Source organism: Brachyhypopomus gauderio, chromosome 6 (genome assembly GCF_052324685.1).
Source record: "Brachyhypopomus gauderio isolate BG-103 chromosome 6, BGAUD_0.2, whole genome shotgun sequence".
NCBI classification, from domain to species: Eukaryota; Metazoa; Chordata; class Actinopteri; order Gymnotiformes; family Hypopomidae; genus Brachyhypopomus; species Brachyhypopomus gauderio.
In genome coordinates this window covers 10,933,699-10,956,386 of record NC_135216.1, presented here as the reverse complement: position 1 = coordinate 10,956,386, position 22,688 = coordinate 10,933,699, and the positions used below count along the sequence as shown (strand labels likewise).

General features: G+C 44.0%; 1 protein-coding gene and 1 long non-coding RNA gene across 3 annotated transcripts; one reads left to right on the top strand and one right to left on the bottom strand.

Moving 5' to 3' along the window:
- Nucleotides 1-4,912: 4,912 nt before the first annotated feature.
- On the top strand, nucleotides 4,913-15,530 carry LOC143516811 (uncharacterized). Its single transcript, XR_013131792.1, has 2 exons — nucleotides 4,913-11,210; nucleotides 13,241-15,530. It is a non-coding gene; the product is annotated as an uncharacterized LOC143516811 (long non-coding RNA).
- A 98-nt stretch (nucleotides 15,531-15,628) lies between these two features.
- LOC143516809 (uncharacterized) lies at nucleotides 15,629-20,571 on the bottom strand. 2 transcript variants are annotated; one of them, XR_013131791.1, is made up of 5 exons: nucleotides 19,989-20,571; nucleotides 17,330-17,458; nucleotides 16,679-16,923; nucleotides 16,450-16,578; nucleotides 15,629-16,298 (listed from the first exon to the last, which is right to left on the bottom strand). XR_013131791.1 is itself a non-coding variant. In XM_077008658.1 (5 exons), exons 1-3 carry the CDS (start codon nucleotides 18,934-18,936, stop codon nucleotides 16,748-16,750), a joined length of 318 nt encoding a protein of 105 aa, XP_076864773.1. In that variant the 5' UTR covers nucleotides 18,937-19,253; the 3' UTR covers nucleotides 15,629-16,298; nucleotides 16,450-16,578; nucleotides 16,679-16,747. The 2 variants fall into 2 exon arrangements, 1 of the variants encoding a protein (XP_076864773.1); XM_077008658.1 differs by lacking the exon at nucleotides 19,989-20,571 and adding an exon at nucleotides 18,886-19,253 and having other exon boundaries at nucleotides 16,679-16,885.
- Between the last annotated feature and the right edge of the window lie 2,117 nt (nucleotides 20,572-22,688).

The window sequence follows — 22,688 nt, the reverse complement described above, 5'->3', positions numbered from 1 at the left end:
TGACACTGGCATTTGTAAACTTTTTCTTGAAATAGGCTTACATGTTTTTTAAATAAATAAATAAGACAGTCTTTCTGTTCAACTCCGCCCACTTACAGGGTTGCCAACTGTCACGCATTGAGACACACGCATTTGACTGTCTTCACACACTTACGCCACACTTCCGATATCTCACGCCGAAAAAAAAATCCAGTTTATTTACCTCTGATCCACATCTATGATTCAATGAGTTACTAGTTCGATCTGGCGCCAACCACCGGCGATCGATCGATCGCGATATAATACTGAATTTAGTCAATTTTACACCCCGCCCGGTAACAATTTACGTTCGCCGCCAAGCCCCGGTTTTTTTTTTTTTTTTCAGGTTTGACGTTGTGTTTTTGAAAGTAGACAGCACTCTGTCGCCAGGACAGAGTGTACAACGGACCTTAATGTTGTCTTCCTTAGCCGAAATAAAATCAAAATAATGCCTGTATTTCCAGCTGCTAAAGGCGAACCTCTCCTTCCATCTGACTTTGGCGCCGCAGAGCAGAGATGACGTAACCACGTAAGAAACGTGTAGCCAAAAAATAAGAATGAATAAATATAACCTACGTTCCCCCGAAATGCAGAAATAGTAACGCACGATGTTTTAGATAAGTAACTTTAATCTGACTACTAGTTTTTAAATAGTAGTTGCGTTAGACTACTCGTTACTGAAAAAAGTAGTCCGACTACAGTAACGCGTTACTAAGTAACGCGTTACCGGCATCACTGACGATAGGTGGAGATAGGTGGCAATGGAGAATAAAAACCACTGCAAAACCGGTGAAAGAACATTTTTACCTGACCAGTGACCTTATATATACACCAGGCATCAAACATAAATATGGCTTTGCAATGTTGTCCGAAACGATATGTGGTAGTATAAAGAAACACCCCTCAAAAAAAGGGGAATGAACATTTACCTGACGCATTTTGATGTTGCTTTGTGTTTCAGGTTTGAAAAGTGCTGGAATTTAGGCTAAAGTACATTAAAATGTTGAAATTACGTTAACAAATACGAGCCTCTTGTAATTCCAGGACGAAACACGAGAGAACGTGAAGACGTTAAGATTGGGTGTTTTGAAAATAAACAACCATTAAATAATTTGATAAAAAAGCGAATTGTTTCGAATCATTTCGAGTATATGTATTAATATTTAACTTAATTATGTTTATCGTGCTGGAAAATATTGAAATGGACCTTGAAAGTTCCGTACAAGTGCTTTAATTCCACCTTGTATAGGTGTATGAACCCTGCAAACATGATTGGTTTTATACTTGACGCGCCGCGAGCGGCGCGAGGGTCCGCGCGGCGAAAATGACGTAATCGCTGTGGCTCCGCCCGTGCGCGAGAGCCTCGCGCGCTGTCATGGCGCGAGGTCGTGCACCTCTCGAATTTTGCGCGCGCGCCGCGATTCAGCGCGATGGACAAAGTAATGTTTGCCGGGTTCATACACCTTCACAAGGTGGAATTAAAGCACTTGTACGTCACTTTAAAGGTGGGGTTGGGGAGGGTTATCGGGATGCTGTGAAAGATAACCTCAGGGCCTGAAAGTGGAATATCAATGCCATATGATACGAGGTGGCATTCGCTAATTTCTTCATCTGAAAAACGGATATTTGAGAAAGTCCCTTTATGCTCCTGTAATGACCCTGACAGACCCACAGACGGGGGGGGGGGGGGGGGGGGGGGGGGATTACCCTCACCAGAGACTTTGGGGGAGGGGGGTTACTGCACTGAATTATGAGCATATTGACATGCGACATGACAAGAGAACACTAAACAGACCCACAGGGTGAGATGCCCCCACAGGCCCACAGGGTGAGATGCTCCCATGAGACAAGGGGCAGTGGAGTCAGGGAACAAAGCTCCTGTGTGGCACTGTGGAGATCTGGGAGTCATGATCTCCTGTGTGGCACTGTGGAGATCTGGGAGTCATGATCTCCTGTGTGGAAATGCTTGCATTGCATTCAATTCACAGCCTCTTTGGACAGTTCGTTGATTTTATTTACTCATTTGAATAGCCTCAGTGATCAAAATGATAATGATGATGATGATGACGATGTAGTGATGGTGATGATGGTGATGATGATGATGATGATAAGAAGTGATGAACTAATTCTAAAATTCAGCGTAAAAACATGCTTATTTCATTATGTTAATAATGGGTATGCCAGCCTGGGTTTGTAAATATCACAAACACCACACTGCAGTGAGAGTGCAGGAATATCACACATGAAAGTTTTTTCAGAGGACAGAAGCTGCCCTCTACTGTCATAACCATTACACTACCCTAAATGCCTGAGGGCCTCCTTTAGACTTTGGTCCTCTTCTAATAAATAAATAAAAATAATAAATAAAAACATACATAAATAAATACAAACAACTGCAATGTACTTTGGTAAGATACATAGAGGATCTAGAGATATAAAAATAGTAGTAAAGTACACAAAATTTCCAGAGAAACAGGTCTGCTCATTTATGGAATGCACATTTAGCCCACATAGATTGATAAAAAAATGTGCAGACTTAATTTATCACAAATGTATTCACTGGCAAATTCAAATAATTGAAAAAACAACAACTACAGCATGAAGCTAATTTACACCATTTTAGTAGTTTCATATAATGAGAAGTATCTTCCTGGTTTACTCCGACATGTTCTCTTCTTCTGCGGGGCCGTCTGCTCTTTCTTATGCGTGAACCAGTGCAGCTTTTGACAAGCCTTACAAAACTATCAAACCAAACCAGTGGGGAACCGTCAGGGCCCTCTACGCCCTCTCAGAGGGCCTAAAATATTCTTAAAACATAAATATATATAATATAATTTATCCAATTTTTTGATCTACTTACAGTTTGACAATCGACATCTAAACAATTACAAAAATATAAGTAAATAAATTATTCAACCGTGTCTATTCAATCTGTGTTGGAAGGTGAGGGGTTAAGTGGAAGCCTGTGAGCCTGTGTCTCCCCCTATCAGGACTGTGATGCCCGCTGTTCGTTTACAGAGGGCCTGGCAGTTATAATTCAGCACAATACCAGTTTCAAATGACAGTAAAATTGACCAATCATATGTTCCTTCTTAGTGGGCGGGCTTAACTGTATGATAATTTCTGCCCACTGTGTCGACGCTAGCTGTCGTTAGCGTACCACCGCTAGCTAGTTTCGATACATTCCTTTGATGCCCTCGTGCACGTTGTTTACATATTCCGCTCCCGAGGAACACGGAGCTGTGAACCTTATTTTGTTGGAACCTTATTTTGCTTAAGAAGTTATCTAGTTATTGTTATCTATATAGTTATTGTTATCTATATTATTGATATTATTGTTATCTATATTATTGTTTATTGCGTTTCTAAAGCTGTACGGTCGTCTCAGTTTTTTTATTTTTTATTTATTGCATATTTATTGCATATTTATTGCAATTTTATTTTTTTTTGTGGGGGGGATGGGAGCGGGCCCAGGTTTAATGGTCACGGTTCGCTACTGAACCAAAAGTTAAATGGCTTAATTCAGGCTTTTGAAAAAAGACTTTCACACTTCAAGATACATACAACTGTGCTGCATTTTCAAAACCCACAATACCTACGTTAGAAATGCACAAATTGGACAAAAATAGTTCATGTCATGAACATACATGTCTATTTAATAGTTCTTAGTTGAGTTCAAACAACACCAGACTTATGCAGGAAGGAAACCCAAGAACCATGCTGCAGAAGTGACACTTCCTGTTGGCTGCCCACCTTCACACAGAGCTCCGCATACATCGCAGCCATCTGCCCTGTTAATGCCTGGGTCAGAATTGACATGGCTATGGGGTTGTTACCCTAGAAACCATAATCATGTCGTTGACAAATTAATACATTTTATTTTGCAAACAAACACATCCCTTAACAGAGGCAATTATGAGCGCAAGGTCTTGTTTTAATAACACATAAAAGCACTGAAATCAAGGAAAACCATGGGAGCTACTGAATTAAACAAAATAAGGGGCGGGCCATTCTACAGCGCTTGCATGGTATTGGCATGGTTGTGGCATACTAGGAAGACTAGAAAATGACGCCTGAAAAGGGGGACAGCATGTGGAGACGATCAGCGGGAGCAGTTTTAAGATCCGACTGTACATCTACAAGGTAGTTCTAATAAAGTGTCAGGTGAGTGCACATCTCAGTGAACTAGTTCAGAGAAGGGGGCTGGGCCCTCTTCATCCACCTAGCACGTTTCTAGGATCTAGCCTTATATCACATTACACATGACTCATCCAAAGAAGGGATTAAGAGCAGCTCAAAGTCACTGGATGAACATTGTCTAGCAGAAGCCATTGATGAAAAAAAAACATCGGACATACCTCAGGTCACCGTAGCCATTGTATAAATCCAAGTCTTCCATGAACACCTTCTTGGCAACATTATAGCTTACAGGGTAACATGTGTCTAGTCCATTTGGGATAGACTATCCTGTCAGTCAAGATCAAAGAAAAAAGTGTTGATCTGATCAGCATATGTTCAGAATCTGTCAATAATCATATGTTTAATATGACAAATTCTGTGTTCCAGTTCTTTTACAACAACCTAATATAAATGTAGCTTCTGTGTTTGCTGCTTGTTTGGAATTCTTAGGGGTCATTAAAGCACCAATCACTGTCCACATCTATATGTAACAATATAGCTTCCCAAAGTTTGCAGTCCACTTATAAAATGACAATGCAGAAAATAAGTATTAGATTTTGGACAATCCTGTAGAAGATCCTACCTTGGCAGGTTTAACTGTCATGGTGATTTCATGTAAAGGGCCATTGAAAATGATCATGCTTGCTTGGCAAAATAAAAATAAAATATCTTCTCAAAGATTCCAGAACTTTTAATTAATTATGATTGTATCAGCAAGGAGTATTTCACCTTGAATTTTATTAAAATCAAATGTGTTTTATTGTAGCACAAACACTTATGCCTACAGAAAAATGTATGTTTGGATATATGCTCTTCTTTTTCTGTCTCTGTTTCTGACTCTCGTGTGAGAGAGAAAGAGAGAGGAGCAAATGTCCCAGCACACATTTTGCTATAGCTGGGTATATGTGTTTGTGCTACAATAGAACACATTTAATTACAACAAAATTCTAGTTTTTGTTTACTTAGAATGAAAGGGCCATTTTAGCTCAGAAATACTTTGTTGTTGTGCTTGGCACCTGAGGTGCCTGCACATGTATCCGTTGGAGCTACCATCTTCCTGGTGCCACAGCAGAAGTAGGCACAATCCTGCCTGCCCTTTAAATGCATGACAGGGCTTCTGGGAGCAGAGATCAATACGGAGGGAGCAGACTGGGACAAAGCCATTTAAGGACATTACCAAACCAATGCAAGGGAATGGCAATTATTAGCAAATGCTTCAAATTTTATTATTCAAGTTTGTATCCTATTTGAAGTATACATAAAAGAAAATAAAATAAAAACGTACAACCAGAATATCTCTAAAGAAGATATGTCTAAAATTGGAGAACATGTAATGCCTGCCAGTAGGTGACCTCTGGGCGGAGACTGTGACACCCCAGAGTGCAACGCGCACTTAATTAATGCCACCCTGAATGTGCTTATTTGTTTCCTCTTACACCGGTTTGATGTAAGCAAGGTCACTTTAATAAAAGAACAGCAAAAGCGATAGCATGACCTACACGCTCATAACCTACATATTGCATAACCTACACGCTCATTAGAAAAGGCGTCACTAGTCTTAACAGAGTAAACATGCACAACATAAACACAAATAAATGCTGAACTCAAGAAAGTGTTTAAAAATGCTATAAAGATTTGTCAGCTGTAAGCAGTTAAGTTGCATGTATACTAGCTGAGAGGGATACAGCACATCCCCTGTATAATGTGTAATAATACCCTACTACTATGCTCATGACCCATCGTCTCAACTACCCAGTACTACTAAGAAACTACTGCGATGACAAGATAGATTTCACACACCCTATGCACACACTAGTTGCTTGAACAGAACACAGCAGCAGCTACAATATAGGCTCAACAAGGATCCAGAAGCAAAGCGCACTATGTTCATGGTCCATTGCCTCTACTGCCAAGTATTCAGACCACCACACAAACCTGGACTGACCTTCAAAACAAAGTGACAAGGACACACACAATACCTTGCAAGCTTTTCATTGGGGTCATCAGGAAGGCACCTCCCTTGGTTGGTGTTTCGATGAATTGAGCCCCCAACACCTCCAGAAGGCTCATCAGTGGAGACCCACCCCCCTCCTAGCTCACAAAGAAGTCCATCACAAGATTTTGCTACCGGGTGGCGAACAAAAAAAAAAAACTTTTCAACATCAACCAACGGCTTCCAATCTCTTGCTGAAGACTGTGCTGGCTCCTTGCTATGCTGCCCCTCACACACAAACCTAATTACTCTATTGGAACTAGCAACTGGCATGCCATTAACTTCCAACCGCTTCTTATCCAGTGCACCTGCCAATGATTTGAGAACCTGATTATGCCTCCATGTGTAACGTCCCTGTGACAAACTCACCTTACATGTTGACGGGATGTGCTTCAATGTACCACTTCCTGCACATAGCTTACAAGTTGGATCCTCACCTACCCACTGCCCAAGGTTTTGTGGAGTTGGAAGCACATCATAGGTAGCTCCCACAAGAAATTTTATACGGCTTGCATCCAATGCCCACAACTCTCGCCAGGTGATTCTCCTCTTCTCCACACTCTCCCATTTCATCCACTGTCCCTGCTTACTCTGTCCTACAGCTTTTGCCCGTCTTACTTCCTCCTCCTGCTCTCGAATAAAACCAGTCACCATTCGCCTTCTCTCAGGAGATATGGCCTTGCTGAATGCCCTCCATGTATCACCTGACCCTAGTCCTGCCCTCCCATTTTGCACCTGCCCTACAACATCTCTATGCTCCAATGCCCTCTTTGCTGCCTGAGTTGCCTCTTGGGAATTCCACTTTCTTCCTGTATGTGTCACTGGTGCCGCTGCTTTGATCAGTGCATCTTTCGACCCTATTAACAACATTTCTTGGCCTACCTTGGCACATTTAAACTCCTCAACTAAGCTTGATAGTGGCAGTTCTAGCACTCCCCTCCCAAACCATGCCACACTACTAAGACAATGTGGAACCCCAAGCCATTTTCTTACAGCCTTATTAACAATCCTTTCTAGCCTCTAGCAACGAAACGGACATGGTAGATTTCATCTTGTTTGCCCGAGTTCTTTAACGACATGATTATCTGGTGTGAGAGAAATTATTGATTATTGACTAATTATCATTGATTAGATCATGTTTAGTTATTATAAGAGATCATTATGAACTTTATGATTTAGTACATGTCCATTCTGACTAAGCAGAAGGACTACAATAATGAAGTAGTGTGATTCAGTGTAACCATGTTTAGTTCATATTATGCATGTGTGCTATACGTGACCCAGGTCAGGGAGAGTGCTGAGGGTAAGAGCACTCTGTTAACTGGTAGTCACTAGGCTACTAGTCTTGGGTCATTTAGCTTTCTCTGTGTTCAACTGATACATCAGTTGCTTCCGCTAACTCTAGGGAAGTCCATATTAGGAGATACACACGTGTGAGACAAAGTAGCCTGCTGGACGCTTATGTTTTGGAACATGCTGTGCTAAAGATAACCTGCTGTTAGAACTGCTGAATTGTGTTTAAGATTGTATATAAGCAGGGGGAGCGCCCCCCTGCCTTCAGAGTTGTCATGCTTGAATGAGACTCTCATGTCTGTGTCTGTCTTGTATCTGTCTTTGTCCTATTTATATATATTTATATTTTTGTAATAAATTAATCATTTAACCACGTCTGAGTCCTCATCCATTTATTAGGAAATTTCCACGACAATTTGGCGTCACGAACAGGATCGGCGAGAGGCACCCCGGAAAGGCGGTGACTGATCTTTGAGGACGCTCCCCGGGGGATGAGATCCCTGGCTGGGCTGGGCAAAGTGGGAACCCCACGAGCAAAGGGAAAGTACCTATACAGGGAGTGATGTCACCGCCAGTCTCCGGTGGTGTTCTCCGCCCGATCAAACAAACCGCAGTGAGTGGGAATTTTCAGTTTATAAAATTCTAGGAATTTTTTTGTTTTTAAGTGTTAAATATCCGCCAGTGTCTGCCCGCCGGATGATCTCTGTTATACGATAGGGATATAGTGAGATATCGCCTACAGGGATACAGAGAGGTATCGCCTACAGGGATACAGAGAGGTATCGCCTGAGAATATAAAGTCTATAAGGTGGGGATACTGCGATATCGTCCACGCGAGATAGGACTTAGCCTAGCGCCCGTCAGTCTGGCCAGAGATCCAGCTGGGCAGAAGCGCACTGATTAGACGTAATACGGTGTTGGCTAGCTCCGGAGCGGCAGAGATATCCGATAGGGGCGGGTGGAACTGTTTGTTACGTTGGTATGCAGTAGCGGATCTAAATTTTGAGGACTTTTTCTGACGTGTTTAATTGATTTGGGATTTTTTTTTGGACCCCTCACAAAAAAAAAAAAAAAAAAAAGTGTGAAGGGTCATCTCTGGGATTATCTAGAATTATGGGTAAACATCATTTGGGTAGAATACATAATAAGAGTAAAGCATCGGAGGCTCATAGCATAATAATAATAATAATTATTATAAGTGTAAATTACCAAATGACCAGAGATTATTTAGAAGATGTAACTCGACATGTGGGTTTTTTAGCATTATGGGTTTGGTTCAAAGGGAACATTGAGTGTAGACTATCTGCGCCGACTAGTTGAGAGAATAAAAACAGAGCCCAAGGTCGCAGATAGAGAAAAACTCGCAAGTATTTTGTTAAACATAAAGCAGATATGGAAGAAAAAGCTAAATGTTGGCTTGAAGAAGCCGAGAAAAGGCAAGCACGACAGGTAGGGATTAAAAAAAGTGTACTAACAAAGTCTCTCAGTGTGTTGTTGTAGCCGACCAGACCTCAACGCTGCCCCGACGAGATCTGCGCCAGCCAACCCGGCTCAGCAATTGCGCCACGCTCAGATGCACCCACAGCCGCTACCCCTGCCTCCCGCACCTCCACCGCCAGTTCCAGCACCACCAGCTCTGGCGCCACCACGACAGCAAACTCTGTCTGCCGCACCTGCACTGCGAGCTCCAGTGCCATCAGTTCCGGTATCACAACCACAACCTCTGCCTCTCTCACTCCCACCAGCCCAACAGCTGCCGCTGCACCCAGGGCCACTAGTCCCGTATGATGACGTCCGCCAGGCGATTGAGTGTGCCCGCCAGGCGATGGAATGCGCCAGCCGGACGATGGGAAGCGCCACCTCCCCAACGCCACCACCGCCACTGCAGCCACCACCACCCCCGCCGCCAGCTTCACCCGTGGCAGCACACACAGGAAGCCGTGCCACAGAAAGAAAGGGTCAGGTGATGCTTGAACTGACCACCCCAGGGTGCGCAACGACCTTCCCAATGGTCGAGGTCACAGGCCCTGAAGGAGTCATCATGGTCCACCGTCACTGGACAGGAGATGACATCATGAAGGCGGCGGTGGGCCTGGGTAAACCGACAGAGATGGGAGGTAAGCGCTCCGGCGAAGAACTAACAGCTTTTGTTCAGTCTTGTCATCCAGTCAAACAAGATAGACCGAGACCGGACACCGGGAGACGTCCGATGACGTCCAACTCCACAACACTGAGTGGGAACAGCAGCTGGACAGGAGGATCCAAACAGGCCCTACAGAGAGATTGTGGGACGCCTGGTCGCAAGGCTGGAAGCTGCACACCCAGCCACTATCAACACGTCCAAAATAGCTGCATGTAAACAAGAAGATGGAGAACCTGTCAGCGACTTCCTCGTGAGACTGACCAGAGTTCACACTGACCACAGCGGTCTTGTAGCACCAGCACAACGAGCGGAGGCCGGCAGAGGCCAGCCCATGGGAAGCCCACCTGAGAAACAGCTTCCTGGTAAGCATGAGAAAAGACATCAGTGACCTCATCAGAGCCCAGTGCATTGGGTACAACAACGCCACCCTGAAAACCATAGAAGATCATGCCAAGCATCACGAGGCACAGCTGGCATGGAGAGTGAACAAGAAAATCCAGAAGCAAGCTGAGACCATGGTGCAGAGAACTCCCAGAGAACGCGGGAGGGGCCACGTCAGAGGCTGAGGAAGAAGACGAGGTGGATGGAGACGAGAGAGTTACCCCAGAGGAGAGGTGGTGAATGTTACAACTGTGGAAAACTAGGACACTTTGCAAGAGATTGTCCTGAAAATGAAGAAAATGCTGAGCAGAGAAACAGAACTTTCAGAGATTGACGGGCAGCGGAGAGGCTGGACGGTACAGGACCACTGGAAGACGACAAAAAGGAAAGTAACTGGTTTAAATTATCATTTAATTTATCAATGCTTGCAGAAGATTAGTGTAGGGCCGCAGGGCCTGCCTAAAATAACACTGACTGTAAACGGCACTAAAATAAAAGATTTAGGTTTATAGTGGTGCCACCCATTCAAAGAAAAAAAAAGAGCCTCTCCGATGTAAATGAAATAATACATTTGAACATGAATTTTTAATTTAATTTAATTTAACTGCTATGGGTTGTGACTTAATGTGTAAATTGGGCCTGAGTAGCAGGCCTGAGGGGTTGTTTATGGAGTGGGAGTTAGCTGTGTTGGGGTTCAGTTATCAGCAGGAGTTCCACTGTATGCTTATGAGCTGCATAGTGCAGGAGGAGAGTGTTGGGAACACTTCATGTGTGAAGTGTGTAGTTTGTTGCCAGGTGATTTGATGTTGAGACCGTAGGGGTCACTGCACTGCACGCTGCATGTGAGTGAGGGCCCCGATAGAGGTTTTGAGGATAAATTTAAGGTTGGAAAACATGATTGTTTGGTTGTCACTGCTATTGTGTGGGATTGCGTGTGGGCTGTGGCAATGGTGCAAACCCCATTAGAACAGGAAGACCTGTTCTCATTTCCTCGATCTAAACCACACGTGTCACTAGCAAACGTGTGCGAGGAGCCTCAATGGCAGGACATCGGTGAATGGAGGCTCCCCTGCAGGCAGGGAGTGGAACTGAATAACCCCCTTGGTATTTTTTTAGCCGCCTCCCTTACCCTCTCAGGAAAGAAGAAAAAAAAATGAGAGGAAGAGGAACTCAGAACTGTTCCTGCAACATTATGGGCACCAGGTAAGAGCGATGTTGGGGCTCATACAGGGGGTGTGAGCCCATACACATCACCCCAAAATCTGACTATAGGCCAAAACAACATCAATACCCTTTGAAGCCTGAGGCGCTCAAAGGAAATTAGGCCAGTTTTTCCAATCACTTAGGCAAGCTGGAGTGATCGTACTGTGCCCTAACTCACCCGTGCCCACTCCAATTTTTCCAGTTAAGAAACCAGGGCGGGAAGAATGGCGGTTTGTGCAGGATTTGCTGGCTGTCAATGCAGCAGTACACGTTAGAGCCCCAAAAGTGCCAAATCCTCACAATATTCTTTCCCAGATTCCCCCAGATAGCCAGTGGTTCAGTGTAGTGGTCCTAGCAAATGCATTTTCAGTGCATCCAGATAGCCAGTACTGGTTTGCGTTTTCCTTCGAAGTAAAAAAAAAAAAAAAACATACACATCACCCACCATTACAATGCAGCACATGAGAAGTATGCAAAGAGGGCCATAGTGGCATTGCTAAATCACCTAGCAAGGGAAGGCCACAAGGTTCCTAAGCAAAATTGCAATATTGCTGACAAAAAGTGCACTTCCTGGGTCATGACCTAGTATGCATTGAAATTCTGACACAACAAACAGAGATAAAAATAACATTTGTTAAAGAGAATAAGCCCGTTTGAAAAAATGAGTCTTAAGAACAGTTTTGAATTCTGAAATAAAAGTTCAGAATTGATGTGTGTGTTCAGTGTTCGTATGTGTGTGGGGAGTGTTGACGTTAAAGGACCAGTGTTTTGACTCAAGCCCATAGTGACAGACAGAGGCCAGTAGCCTACTTTTCAGGAAAACTAGACCCTGGGGCAGCCGGGGTGCGGGCACTGGTAGCATTCAGAGATATAGTGGGGTACGCTCAACTCGCCCTTTGGGTCAAACATGCTGTTTCTCGAATTTTAAAGGACCAGAGAAAAAGAAAAGCACATTTATCCACACAGAGGTTTTGGAAACAATATCACTCCTGCCACATTATTCTGCCCAAGCAGCTGAGCTCACCATTCCTTACCAGCTCAAGGTCAAAGATAAAGCACCAACTGATCTCACAACTACAATCATCAAATGTGCCGCACACACCAGAACAGGCGACACAGTAGCAAAAGGCAATGCCTTCGCAGACTCCACAGCCCAATACACAGTTTTGCAGGCTCCAAACACACAAATGATGCTAACAGATCACAGTAACAGAGAAGACACACCCTTAACAACCAGAGCAATACAAACACAAGCCACAATGTAAGACAAACAGAGATGGGCAAAAGGGGGGGTGCAAAACAATGGGGGGAGTCTGGACACACACACGGAGACAGGTAAGCCGTGTGTCCCTACAGCCTACATGAGAGGACTGATTGAAATTGCTCATGGTAGGAGTCACAATGAGCAAAGGGGGGATAGTAGCATGCACTAGCATGCACTAAGAATAACCACACTCACCCAAAATTTTTATACATGATGTCTGGTATCCCACCACAGGGGGATAACAGATCTAAACATGCACCCGCCGGACACCTGCCGCCGACCGAACACTTTCAACACTGGCAAATTGATCTTGTTGAACTAACACCTGCTGAAATACAGGCTTGTGTGTATGTATGTCTAGCAAATGGACGGAGGCCTTCCCCACCACAAAGCAGAATTCAGATACGGTGCCAAAGATGCTACTAAGGGAAATAATCCCACGATGGGGGTTACCCAGGAGGGTGTCGAGTGACAACGGCACTCCCTTCGTACATGAAGGGCTAAAGGAGCTAAATTAACTAAATTTTAAAGGAAATTAACTCAGGAAACAGAATTGAAATGTCTGCCTCTGGTTTTGTGGCAGAGCAGCACTCTGCCCCAAGCTCGCACAGGCTTATCAGCCTTTGAGATTGTGTTTGGAAGGCCTCCAAACATGGGAGTAGTGCCGCCGGAATGGGACACACACACACACACACACACACACACACACACGTTGAGCCATTAATATGTTATCCTGCACAAGTTTGTCTCTATTTTGTCTGAGCAGGTCAAAGCTGTCAGAGGTGTCGGAGAATCCACTGCACGAGTTCCAGCCGGGAGACTGGGTGCTGATCAGAGATCCACGTGCTGCTAACAACCAACACAGCTGTAAAGACCAGCGGCCGAGCCACGTGGACACACCACACCCACTGCAAAAGAGCTCCAGAGCAGCCGCCAGAATGAATGTTATGCTGTTGTTTTTTACATGATGCTTTTCTCAACAGGAGGGGTAACTGTCATCTCCCCCACACCGGAGGAGAGGTGTGAGGGAAAGAAAGCATGTGTAATGTCCAATGTCACTGCTACTGCAGTGAAACCAAACCAGCCCTGCCTGGTTTGCCATCCTTTCCACATGCCGTGAACACCAACACCAATCACTTACGAAATGGCTACAATGTTAATTAACAGACCCATATGCGAGATTGATAGGTTAACAGGTCAATTATACAACATGTCTCACGCCATCATTCACAGTGGTAAGGTTCCTGATTGGGTAGGTGATGATGTTGCAAGTATGGATCATAGGAAATAAACGCCTGCGACTCAAATGACGAGGTGTCACGAGTCGGCATTCGCAACATGACATTTGACACCACCCCTGTTGAGGGAGAGTGGTGTCTATGCACAGAGGGGGCCTTGAAGGCCATCTTTGGATAGAGCACACCAAGTGCCAGGTTGATCTGGTAGCAACAGGCAGAGACGAATCAACATGCACCATTAGACTAAATAACTCCTCTGCAAAATGGAGTTTCACCTCCTGTCATGGCATCGTGAACCCAGTAACAGATTGGGCGACGATGTGGGCATGCAGAGAGAAAACCTACTCTGCTCTACCTGAGAGATCATACAACAGGGGTCAGTTTTCAGTTCGCCTGGGGAGGGTGTTGTACTCCAGTTTTCCTTACCCCCCCAGTGTCAATTTATACCATACCAGATCGTGTCCCACGGGAGGCCTCACTGGAGGGGATCCCTGGTAAGTTTAAAGGTTACACGCTGGCAGACCCCTGGACTACCCCAGCGGTTGCTGTGGGATGGTCACTGTTCCTCGGAGGGGGAACTACAGCGACGATAGATAAGATCAACGGACTTGCATGGCAAGTTCTGACTTTGGCTTCTCGTACTGAGACTGCCCTGGACCTATTAAACAAAGAAGTGAAAGAAATTAGACAAGTATAGGTCCAGAATAGACTAGCTTTAGACCTCCTCCTCACAAAAGAAGGAGATGTGTGTAAGAAAATCAATGTTTCATGTTGTTTCAGCATTCCAGACTACTATGATAATATTACTGATTTAATTGATCACATGAAGGCCGGGGTTCAAGAACCTGGTTTGGGTGGATCACTTCATGGCTAGGCCCATGGGGACATTGGATGCTGACTATGATTTTACCAATTGTAATAATCATTTAGTTGTTGTTGTGTTTAGTGCCTTGTATTTTGTCTTGCTGTTCGTCGTGGCTTACTGGCCTTATGCGTCAGCATTTTCAGATGGCCTTGCACAACGACTTAAAGGAGCTTGAGATAGCAGACTCCTTGGGACATCTGTTTAAGGAAGACGTCTGGGATGACCTGGCGACTGGCTGGGTTGTGCCCGATGGCCCTGAGCAGCTTAATGAACTCCAGGGCCTGTTTTAAGTTGATATTCTATGATGAAATTAATGATTTATTCTCTCCTTTTTAATGATTACACAGAATCAAAGGGGGGAAGTGTGAGAGAAATTATTGATTATTGACTAATTATCATTGATTAGATCATGTTTAGTTATTATAAGAGATCATTATGAACTTTATGATTTAGTACATGTCCATTCTGACTAAGCAGAAGGACTACAATAATGAAGTAGTGTGATTCAGTGTAACCATGTTTAGTTCATATTATGCATGTGTGCTATACGTGACCCAGGTCAGGGAGAGTGCTGAGGGTAAGAGCACTCTGTTAACTGGTAGTCACTAGGCTACTAGTCTTGGGTCATTTAGCTTTCTCTGTGTTCAACTGATACATCAGTTGCTTCCGCTAACTCTAGGGAAGTCCATATTAGGAGATACACACGTGTGAGACAAAGTAGCCTGCTGGACGCTTATGTTTTGGAACATGCTGTGCTAAAGATAACCTGCTGTTAGAACTGCTGAATTGTGTTTAAGATATTGTGTTTAAGATGTATATAAGCAGGGGGAGCGCCCCCCTGCCTTCAGAGTTGTCATGCTTGAATGAGACTCTCATGTCTGTGTCTGTCTTGTATCTGTCTTTGTCCTATTTATATATATTTATATTTTTGTAATAAATTAATCATTTAACCACGTCTGAGTCCTCATCCATTTATTAGGAAATTTCCACGACACTGGCAATACCCATTCCACCCTGTAGATGGCAGAATTGTGTCATTGAATCACTTCAGTCAGTATTATACTTCCAAACTCGTCCATTCATTCAAGGGCGTTGGAAATGATGGATCAGAACCGATATGAAATTGACCACTCTCCAGGGCTCTGACGTTTTGATTTCGGTGCAGAGTGAGATTTTGTGGGCAAAGGCAGGGGTGGTGTTGGTGGGGGTGTCGGAGCACAGAGGTAGCTTGTATGTGTGTGTGGGCCACCCAGGGTAGAGAGGGGGAAGCTCAAGCATTGTAACTATGACAGAGCTCTTCAAAGGGTGACTGTTTTCATTTGACCAGCTACAAAAGAAGAGAAATCTACCGTTTTTTCACAACTTTACTGTCACGGTTTAAAGAACATGGGTTCTAACTACAGGAGATAAGTAGGTAGATTAGTAAGTAAGCTAGGAAATTACCATATTTTTGGGTAAGGATGTGCAGTACTGTTATTATTGAATTGTTGGATAGGAAATTATCAATCCAATTTGACAACACTAGTGTGCATATTGCCATCTGCCACAAACTTGTGACCAACAGGTCTGTGTTTTGAATGAGTTTGTCACATGGTTCAGTAGATTAATGAACAAGGAGCTGTTTATTTATTGTCGTTTTTTTTTTTTTTCATTTAAGTTGGTGATCCTCCTTGCCTTTCCTCGTCCGGTCCTCCGTGTGAACACAGATCGTTTGTCTGTTTCTTTACAGAGAGGAAACAATTAGATTACAACCATTCAACATATGATTCTGACAATAACAAATGTACAATTGAACATTCAAAAGAGCAAAATCTACAGCTAACAGGGTAACTGGGAATAAATGGAAGACATTTTTAAGAATAAAACAGATACCTTGGATCTGAGCTTAGGACACTCGAGCCCCACATCCGCCGCTTGTGTGTCACTATGCAGAGCAGATCTTGTGGATGAAGATGCATGTGCAGAACACAGCTGGATCAAACATTCTTCAGCAATCTGTCACTTCAGAAATTACAGATAATTATGTTAATGAGATAGGCCTATATTGGGCTTTTAATCTTTTAATATGAATTTCAAAGTAAATTCATGTGTTGTCACGTACTTTGTCATGGGGAGCCGGGGTCGCCGTCATGGGGAGCCGGGTCGCTGTCATAGGGAGCCGGGGTCGCCGTCATGGGCGGCCCGGGGCGGCGGCGCGGGGCGGTGGCCACGGCCTCTGGAACACGGGCGCCGGCCTCCGGAACACGGGCGCCTGCCTCCGGAACACGGGCGCCTGCCTCTGGAACACTGCGGGCATCTCCGGGAGGGGCTGAAGATGGGAGTCACCGGTGCCTGAGCGATGGCCGACTGCGGTATGAGCGGTTAGTAAATTGGCGAAGCGAATGTCATAGTCAATGGCCGCGTCACGGCGCGCGTCACGGGGCGCGTCACGGGGCTCGTCACGGCGCTCGTCACGGGCCGCGTCACGGGCCGCGTCCCGGGCCGCGTCGCGGGCCGCGTCGCGGGCCGCGTCACGGGCCGCGTCACGGGCCGCGTCACGGGCCGCATCACGGGCCACGTCATGCGGCGACCTCTGGAACACGGGGGCCGCCGCGTGAGCTGCGTGACGTATGGCTAAGAAATGGTCACGTGCCTGATGGAATGGTCTGCCATATCGATGTGAGTAATGCATCGCTAAGACAAAGTCATCGGGGTCAAGCATGCCTATGCCATGGTCAGCTGCGTGACGGATGCCTACGCCATGGTCACCTACATGATCGATGGCTACATCACGGGCGGCTGCGTCACGGGCAGCTGCGTCCTGGGGAGCCTGGGCAGCATCATGTGGAGCCTGGGCCGCGTCTTGTAGAGCCTGGGCTGCATCCTGGGGATCCCTTCTTAGCTGAGGAACAGAAAGGTTACTACTTTTACCAAATCTATCACGCATATACAGGCTGTGGACATCTGAACTGGGTTGGGAGAAAATTAATGCTTTTTTGCACTAACCGCTAAAGGTGCACTGTAAAAAAATTGCTGTTAATTTACAGCAGAATTCCAACAGTATTAACCTGTTATTTTTTAAAACAGCACTCTACTGTTAACACAAACAGAAAATTGGTAATTTACTGTTCTTTAACAGGACTATAAATTTACCGGGAAAATCTGACAGTAAACTACTGTATACTTCATATACAGGAAGTTGCTGTGAACTGATAAGCATTGTGGGTATCTTTGCTGTAATTCGAGCGCCCCCTTTTGAGCATTTCCTAATTACAGTAATTAACTGTATGTAACTGTAACTGTAATTAGCAATGGCTGCTGGGAGATTAGAAAATCCTGAGTTTTTTCCCTATTTTTTTCTACTTGCTTGAGTGTTTTAGCAGTTGTAACACTGCATTGTGGTGCAAGTTACATCGTGGACCTGAAAACCTAATCTAAGTTTTTAGCTGACCGTACGAAGCTAACAAAAAATATTAGAAAAATACTTAGGCTAGAATTTTATATAAGGGCAGTCATGGCCTGGTGGTTAGGGAACTGGTCTTGTGACCGGAGGGTCGTGGGTTCGATTCCCAGACCTTAGGCCATGACTGAGGTGCCCCTGAGCAAGGCCCTTAACCCACAATTGCTCACTTGTATAAAAATTAGATTAAAATGTAAGTTGCTCTGGATAAGGGCGTCTGCCAAATGCCATAAATATAAACCCAGCCATTGATGGTTAAGGGTCTTGCTCAGGGGCCCAGAAGTGGTAGCTAGGAGGAGGGGGGGATTCGAACTCAGGACCTTTGGATTGCAACACCAACGTCTTAACCACTGAGCTACCGCTGCCCTTTGAGCTGTTGTTTTTGTATACAGAGTTCTGTTAGCTGTAACAGAAATTAACAGTAAATTGCTGTAGGTTTAAAAAAAACAGTAATATTGTGTAGATTGTGTTTACAGTATTATGCTGTAATTGTAATTACGGTATCCGTACTGTAAAAATAGGGTATAATACTGGTGAAACTGCTGCCAGTAAATTACTGTAATTTTACATGGAAATTTTTTACAGTGTGAGAATAGTATTGGTCAGAGATTTCGATCGTAATAATGTCCTCAGATGGTTTTAATCCCTCAAACTTAATCACACCAAAGACATATTCCCCAATAAATTACCTGACTCCGCCCCTGACGTAAAACAGTGCCGCTTACTTCATGATAGTCATTTTGGATAAATCATTTACACATTCTATTTTGCAACAACCTGAATTGTAATTAGACCTACTACTATAAATTGTTAAAATGTTACCGACGAGCTAGGAATTAAGGTACCATCTCAAACGAATTTGAACTTACGCTCGTCAGTTTTCTCACGGTCCAGTTGATTAAGTATATCGCATGTAACATTGCGTCGCAATCATCAAAAACTTCATCTGTCGTTCAGCGACAGCGGCCGCTCCTTTTATAGGCACTTTAATTGTGACGTCACCAGTGTTGTCAGTAACGCGTTACTTAGTAACCAGAGACCGTAAGTCATGGCCAGCTGATGCGGGCTGACGGTAGATCAGCGGTAGATCAGCGGAGATCAGAAAAAAAACAACTTGTCCCAGAAAATCCGGGCTGGACTACGAAAACATACAGCAGCTGTGTCACTTATTAATACAAGTAGTCAGGAACTGGAAAAGCCTTGTCCATACTAATGCCACATTAATTATATCAAGTCAAGAGAGAGACGCCAGTTGCGCACTGACACTGCTGAGGGTCTAACTCAGGGCTTTTCAACTATATTTTTCTGCGTGCCAAATTTGGCAGAGAGCTCTGACCTGTGGGCCAGACAATTTTCAGACCTATACTAATACTGTCATAGTGGAAGTAAAATTGAAGCGAACGTAATTTGTTGTTATTATTTATGGGGAGATGTGCCGCGGGCCGGTACAAATTCATTAAAGCCAAGGGCCGGGTCTGAATAGCCCGGGTAAAGCAAGGTCTCATCATGTAATCATTCCGCGACACGGTTGACACTACTGAAACGTGAAAAAATAGGTCCGCATTGCCGTAAAGATGGAGCAGTCTAAGCCAGGGTCTAACCAGGAGTGTCCAATCTGCGGCTCTTTGCCTGGTTTCATGCGTCTCCCCAGCCGCTCCACACTCCCACCTGCACTAACGGTCTGTGCCGTGGCCCGGTTACCTCATCAGCTCTGAGGGCGACACACTACTACTTCGTGGTGCGCGGTTTGTTTACAAGACTAGTATTTAATAAATGTAATAAATATTTTGTGATGGTTTATTAGGACATACATTTTGTGCTTTTGTTCATGTATTACGCCTACGCCGCGGCCAGGATGAACCAGATCGTCTGACCACCTGTACCGGCTCAAAAAAAAAACACTCTTATATTTCTGATAAAAATTTAACTCAATCAGAATAAAGATAAAATACTGAATTTATCTTGTATCTACCTCTGAAGCTCTTCCGATGTCTGAAATACAGGCGGTCCGCTGATCCGTCGTAAATCGATTTTCGGTGTAAAAAAGCCTGGCTGCTTTATACCTCCGGACACGGACGAATTTCGTCCGTCCGTACCAAACGTAGCCTCCACTATACCTTTTTCCGGTTCCAACGTTGTTATGATTTTTTTAAATACATCCTCTAGAGGGCAGTATAGTCAAATTTCCGGCACCAGCGCACCAGCAATCTCCTCCCAGCTGTTTTTGCATCGCTGTTTATCGCGATGACCTGGCACCGTAGCAGAATGTAGCCTCTAACCAACTCGCAACGTTTCTCTTCTAACTCGAGCGCCATTTTTTTAAGTCCAGTACTCTTCTTCATTGATTTTCCCGAATTGGTGTACTTCCGATGCTTCTGACTCTCTACTGCCCCCTGATTTGCGGTTTATATTGCTCCGTTACTACGGATTCGTAAGCGCTCTGGCAACGGACCCACTGGCGGATGAAACGACCTCCGGAACCGGACGAAAGGGTCCGTATCCGTAATTACCGTAGGGTGTGAATGGGTGAATACTTTTATACGGCGACGTAGAGCTGCCAGCTACGGAAGCTCAGAGCTGCCAAGCCCTAATATATATTTGGCTCAGTATCATGTAATTACGTGAAAAGTTTTATGTTATAACGTGATATTTATCACGTTATAACGAGAAATTATCACGTTATTTCGTGATATGAAATTATTACGTTATTCTGAGATATGCAACTATCACGTTATTTCATGTTAAACATTTATCATGTTATTTCATGCTATTAGGCCATTCAGCACTTCAACACTTCACAGGTTCAGTCAAGGAACATGGCTCGTCTGCATGACTTAATTCAGTTCTATTTCAAGCTTGGTTTAAGGCATGGTGACATTCTACAGTTGTTGAGCACTGTAGATGGTATTGTTTTCAGTATGCGTACTCTCCGAAAGATTTTGAAAAGCATGGGGTTGTACCGAAGAAAGAATGAATCCGACCCTTTAAACCACATATGTCAAAGTCAAGGCACGCTGTCGATTCGCGAGGTCGTGCACCTCTCGATTTTTGTAACTGCGCACCAGTTAAACTTAATTAAGTTAAATATTTATACCTATACTCGAAATGATTCAAAATAATTAGCTTTTTATCACATTATTTAATGGTTGTTTATTTTAAAAACCAATCTTAACGTCTTCACGTTCTCTCATGTTTCGTCCTGGAATTAGAGGCTCGTATTTGTTAACGTAATACAGGAGAACTGTTCAGTCAGACAGTTATTTGTTGTGAAACGAAGTCGTTACAATTTCAAGCATTTTCAAGTACTTTAGCCTAAATTCCAGCACTTTTCAAACCTTTATTACTTTATTCATTGAATGTACAGAACACGTTTTCTTTGAATGAAGTTTGTTTTAATCTGTTTGCTTGTTGAAAAATGTTTTCACTTGAAATTACTGACAGATCCATAAGAAAATATTGCTTTATTCATTTAAGCATTAAATAATATACACTGTGTTAGGTCTTAATAGGCCTATCTTAATAGAACCTATTAGGTTTAATAGGCTATGTGCAATCATTTCAATATGTTTTAATAAACATTGAACCAGTCCGGCTCTCGGCTTGTAGCAAATTTGGTTTTTTGGCCCTCGGTGTATTTGACTTTGACATCCCTGCTCTAGACGTTGCACCATTTCTCATTGATCAGCAGGGTGGGGACGGGAGGCTGCACGGATACAAGTTCCACCATCTCAACTGCATCCAAGCTGGATATGTTGTCACACAAAGTACGGTGAGACATTTGCTAAAGTTTCTCGACCCCAATGGTGTTGAAAGAAGACGAAGAAATCGCTTGATGCGACGCGTGTACATGAACCCTGGGCCTAATTATATGTGGAACGTTGATTCTTATGATAAACTAAAGCCGTTTGGGGTGTGCATAAATGGAGCTATTGATGGATTTTCAAGACTTATTGTATGGCTTCATGCCTATTCAACAAACAGCAATCCCAAAATCATCGCTGGTTATTTCATAAGGGAAGTTGAGAGGAGGATGGGGACGCCTTCCAGAATTCGCGCAGATTTGGGAACAGAAAATGTCACAATGGCCGAGATGCAGAGGTTCCTACGATGGAGTACCAATCGCAGCATCATCAGAAACTGCTATATCGCTGGGTCCAGTAATCACAATCAGCGGATTGAAAGCTGGTGGGCGTTTTTAAGAAGTCATCATGCCCAGTACTGGATGAATCGTTTTCAGGAACTTAAGGATCAAGACTGTTTCTCTGGAGACTTCTTGGACAAGCAGCTTATCTTGTTTACTTGCCTGTCCATCATCCAGGTGTGTTTTGCTGATTTGATGTTCAATTCAAGTAGCATAACATCAATCAAAAGAAGGCCTGCATTGGCCTGTCATTAAATGTGCTTTAAAAAGATAAAATAGAAAAATATCTAAAATACACATTTATATAACCAGTAGGCCTAATGATTTTGGGATTGTGCCTTGTTGAATAGACAAATCGTGGGATTTATTGTCAATATTATACTGCAAGTAACAATTTCCATATTGTTTTTTTAATAGGAACTGCAGCAAGTTGCACAGTTGTGGAATACCCATGTCGTCCGAAAGAGCAGGAATGCAATAGCTCCAAACAGACGTCCGATTCTGATGTACACCCTGCCTCATCTATTTGGA

Bases quoted from the DNA above. Each gene is read 5' to 3' on its own strand.
- LOC143516809 (XM_077008658.1), bottom strand. From the start codon at position 18,936: ATGTTACATGCGATATACTTAATCAACTGGACCGTGAGAAAACTGACG. The intron at 17,459-18,885 runs GTAAGTTCAAAT...TCTGTTCCTCAG, and splicing joins CCGTGAGAAAACTGACGAGC to CTAAGAAGGGATCCCCAGGA. The intron at 16,886-17,329 runs GTAGGTGACCAT...TCCCATCTTCAG, and splicing joins GTGATGTAGCCATCGATCAT to CCCCTCCCGGAGATGCCCGC.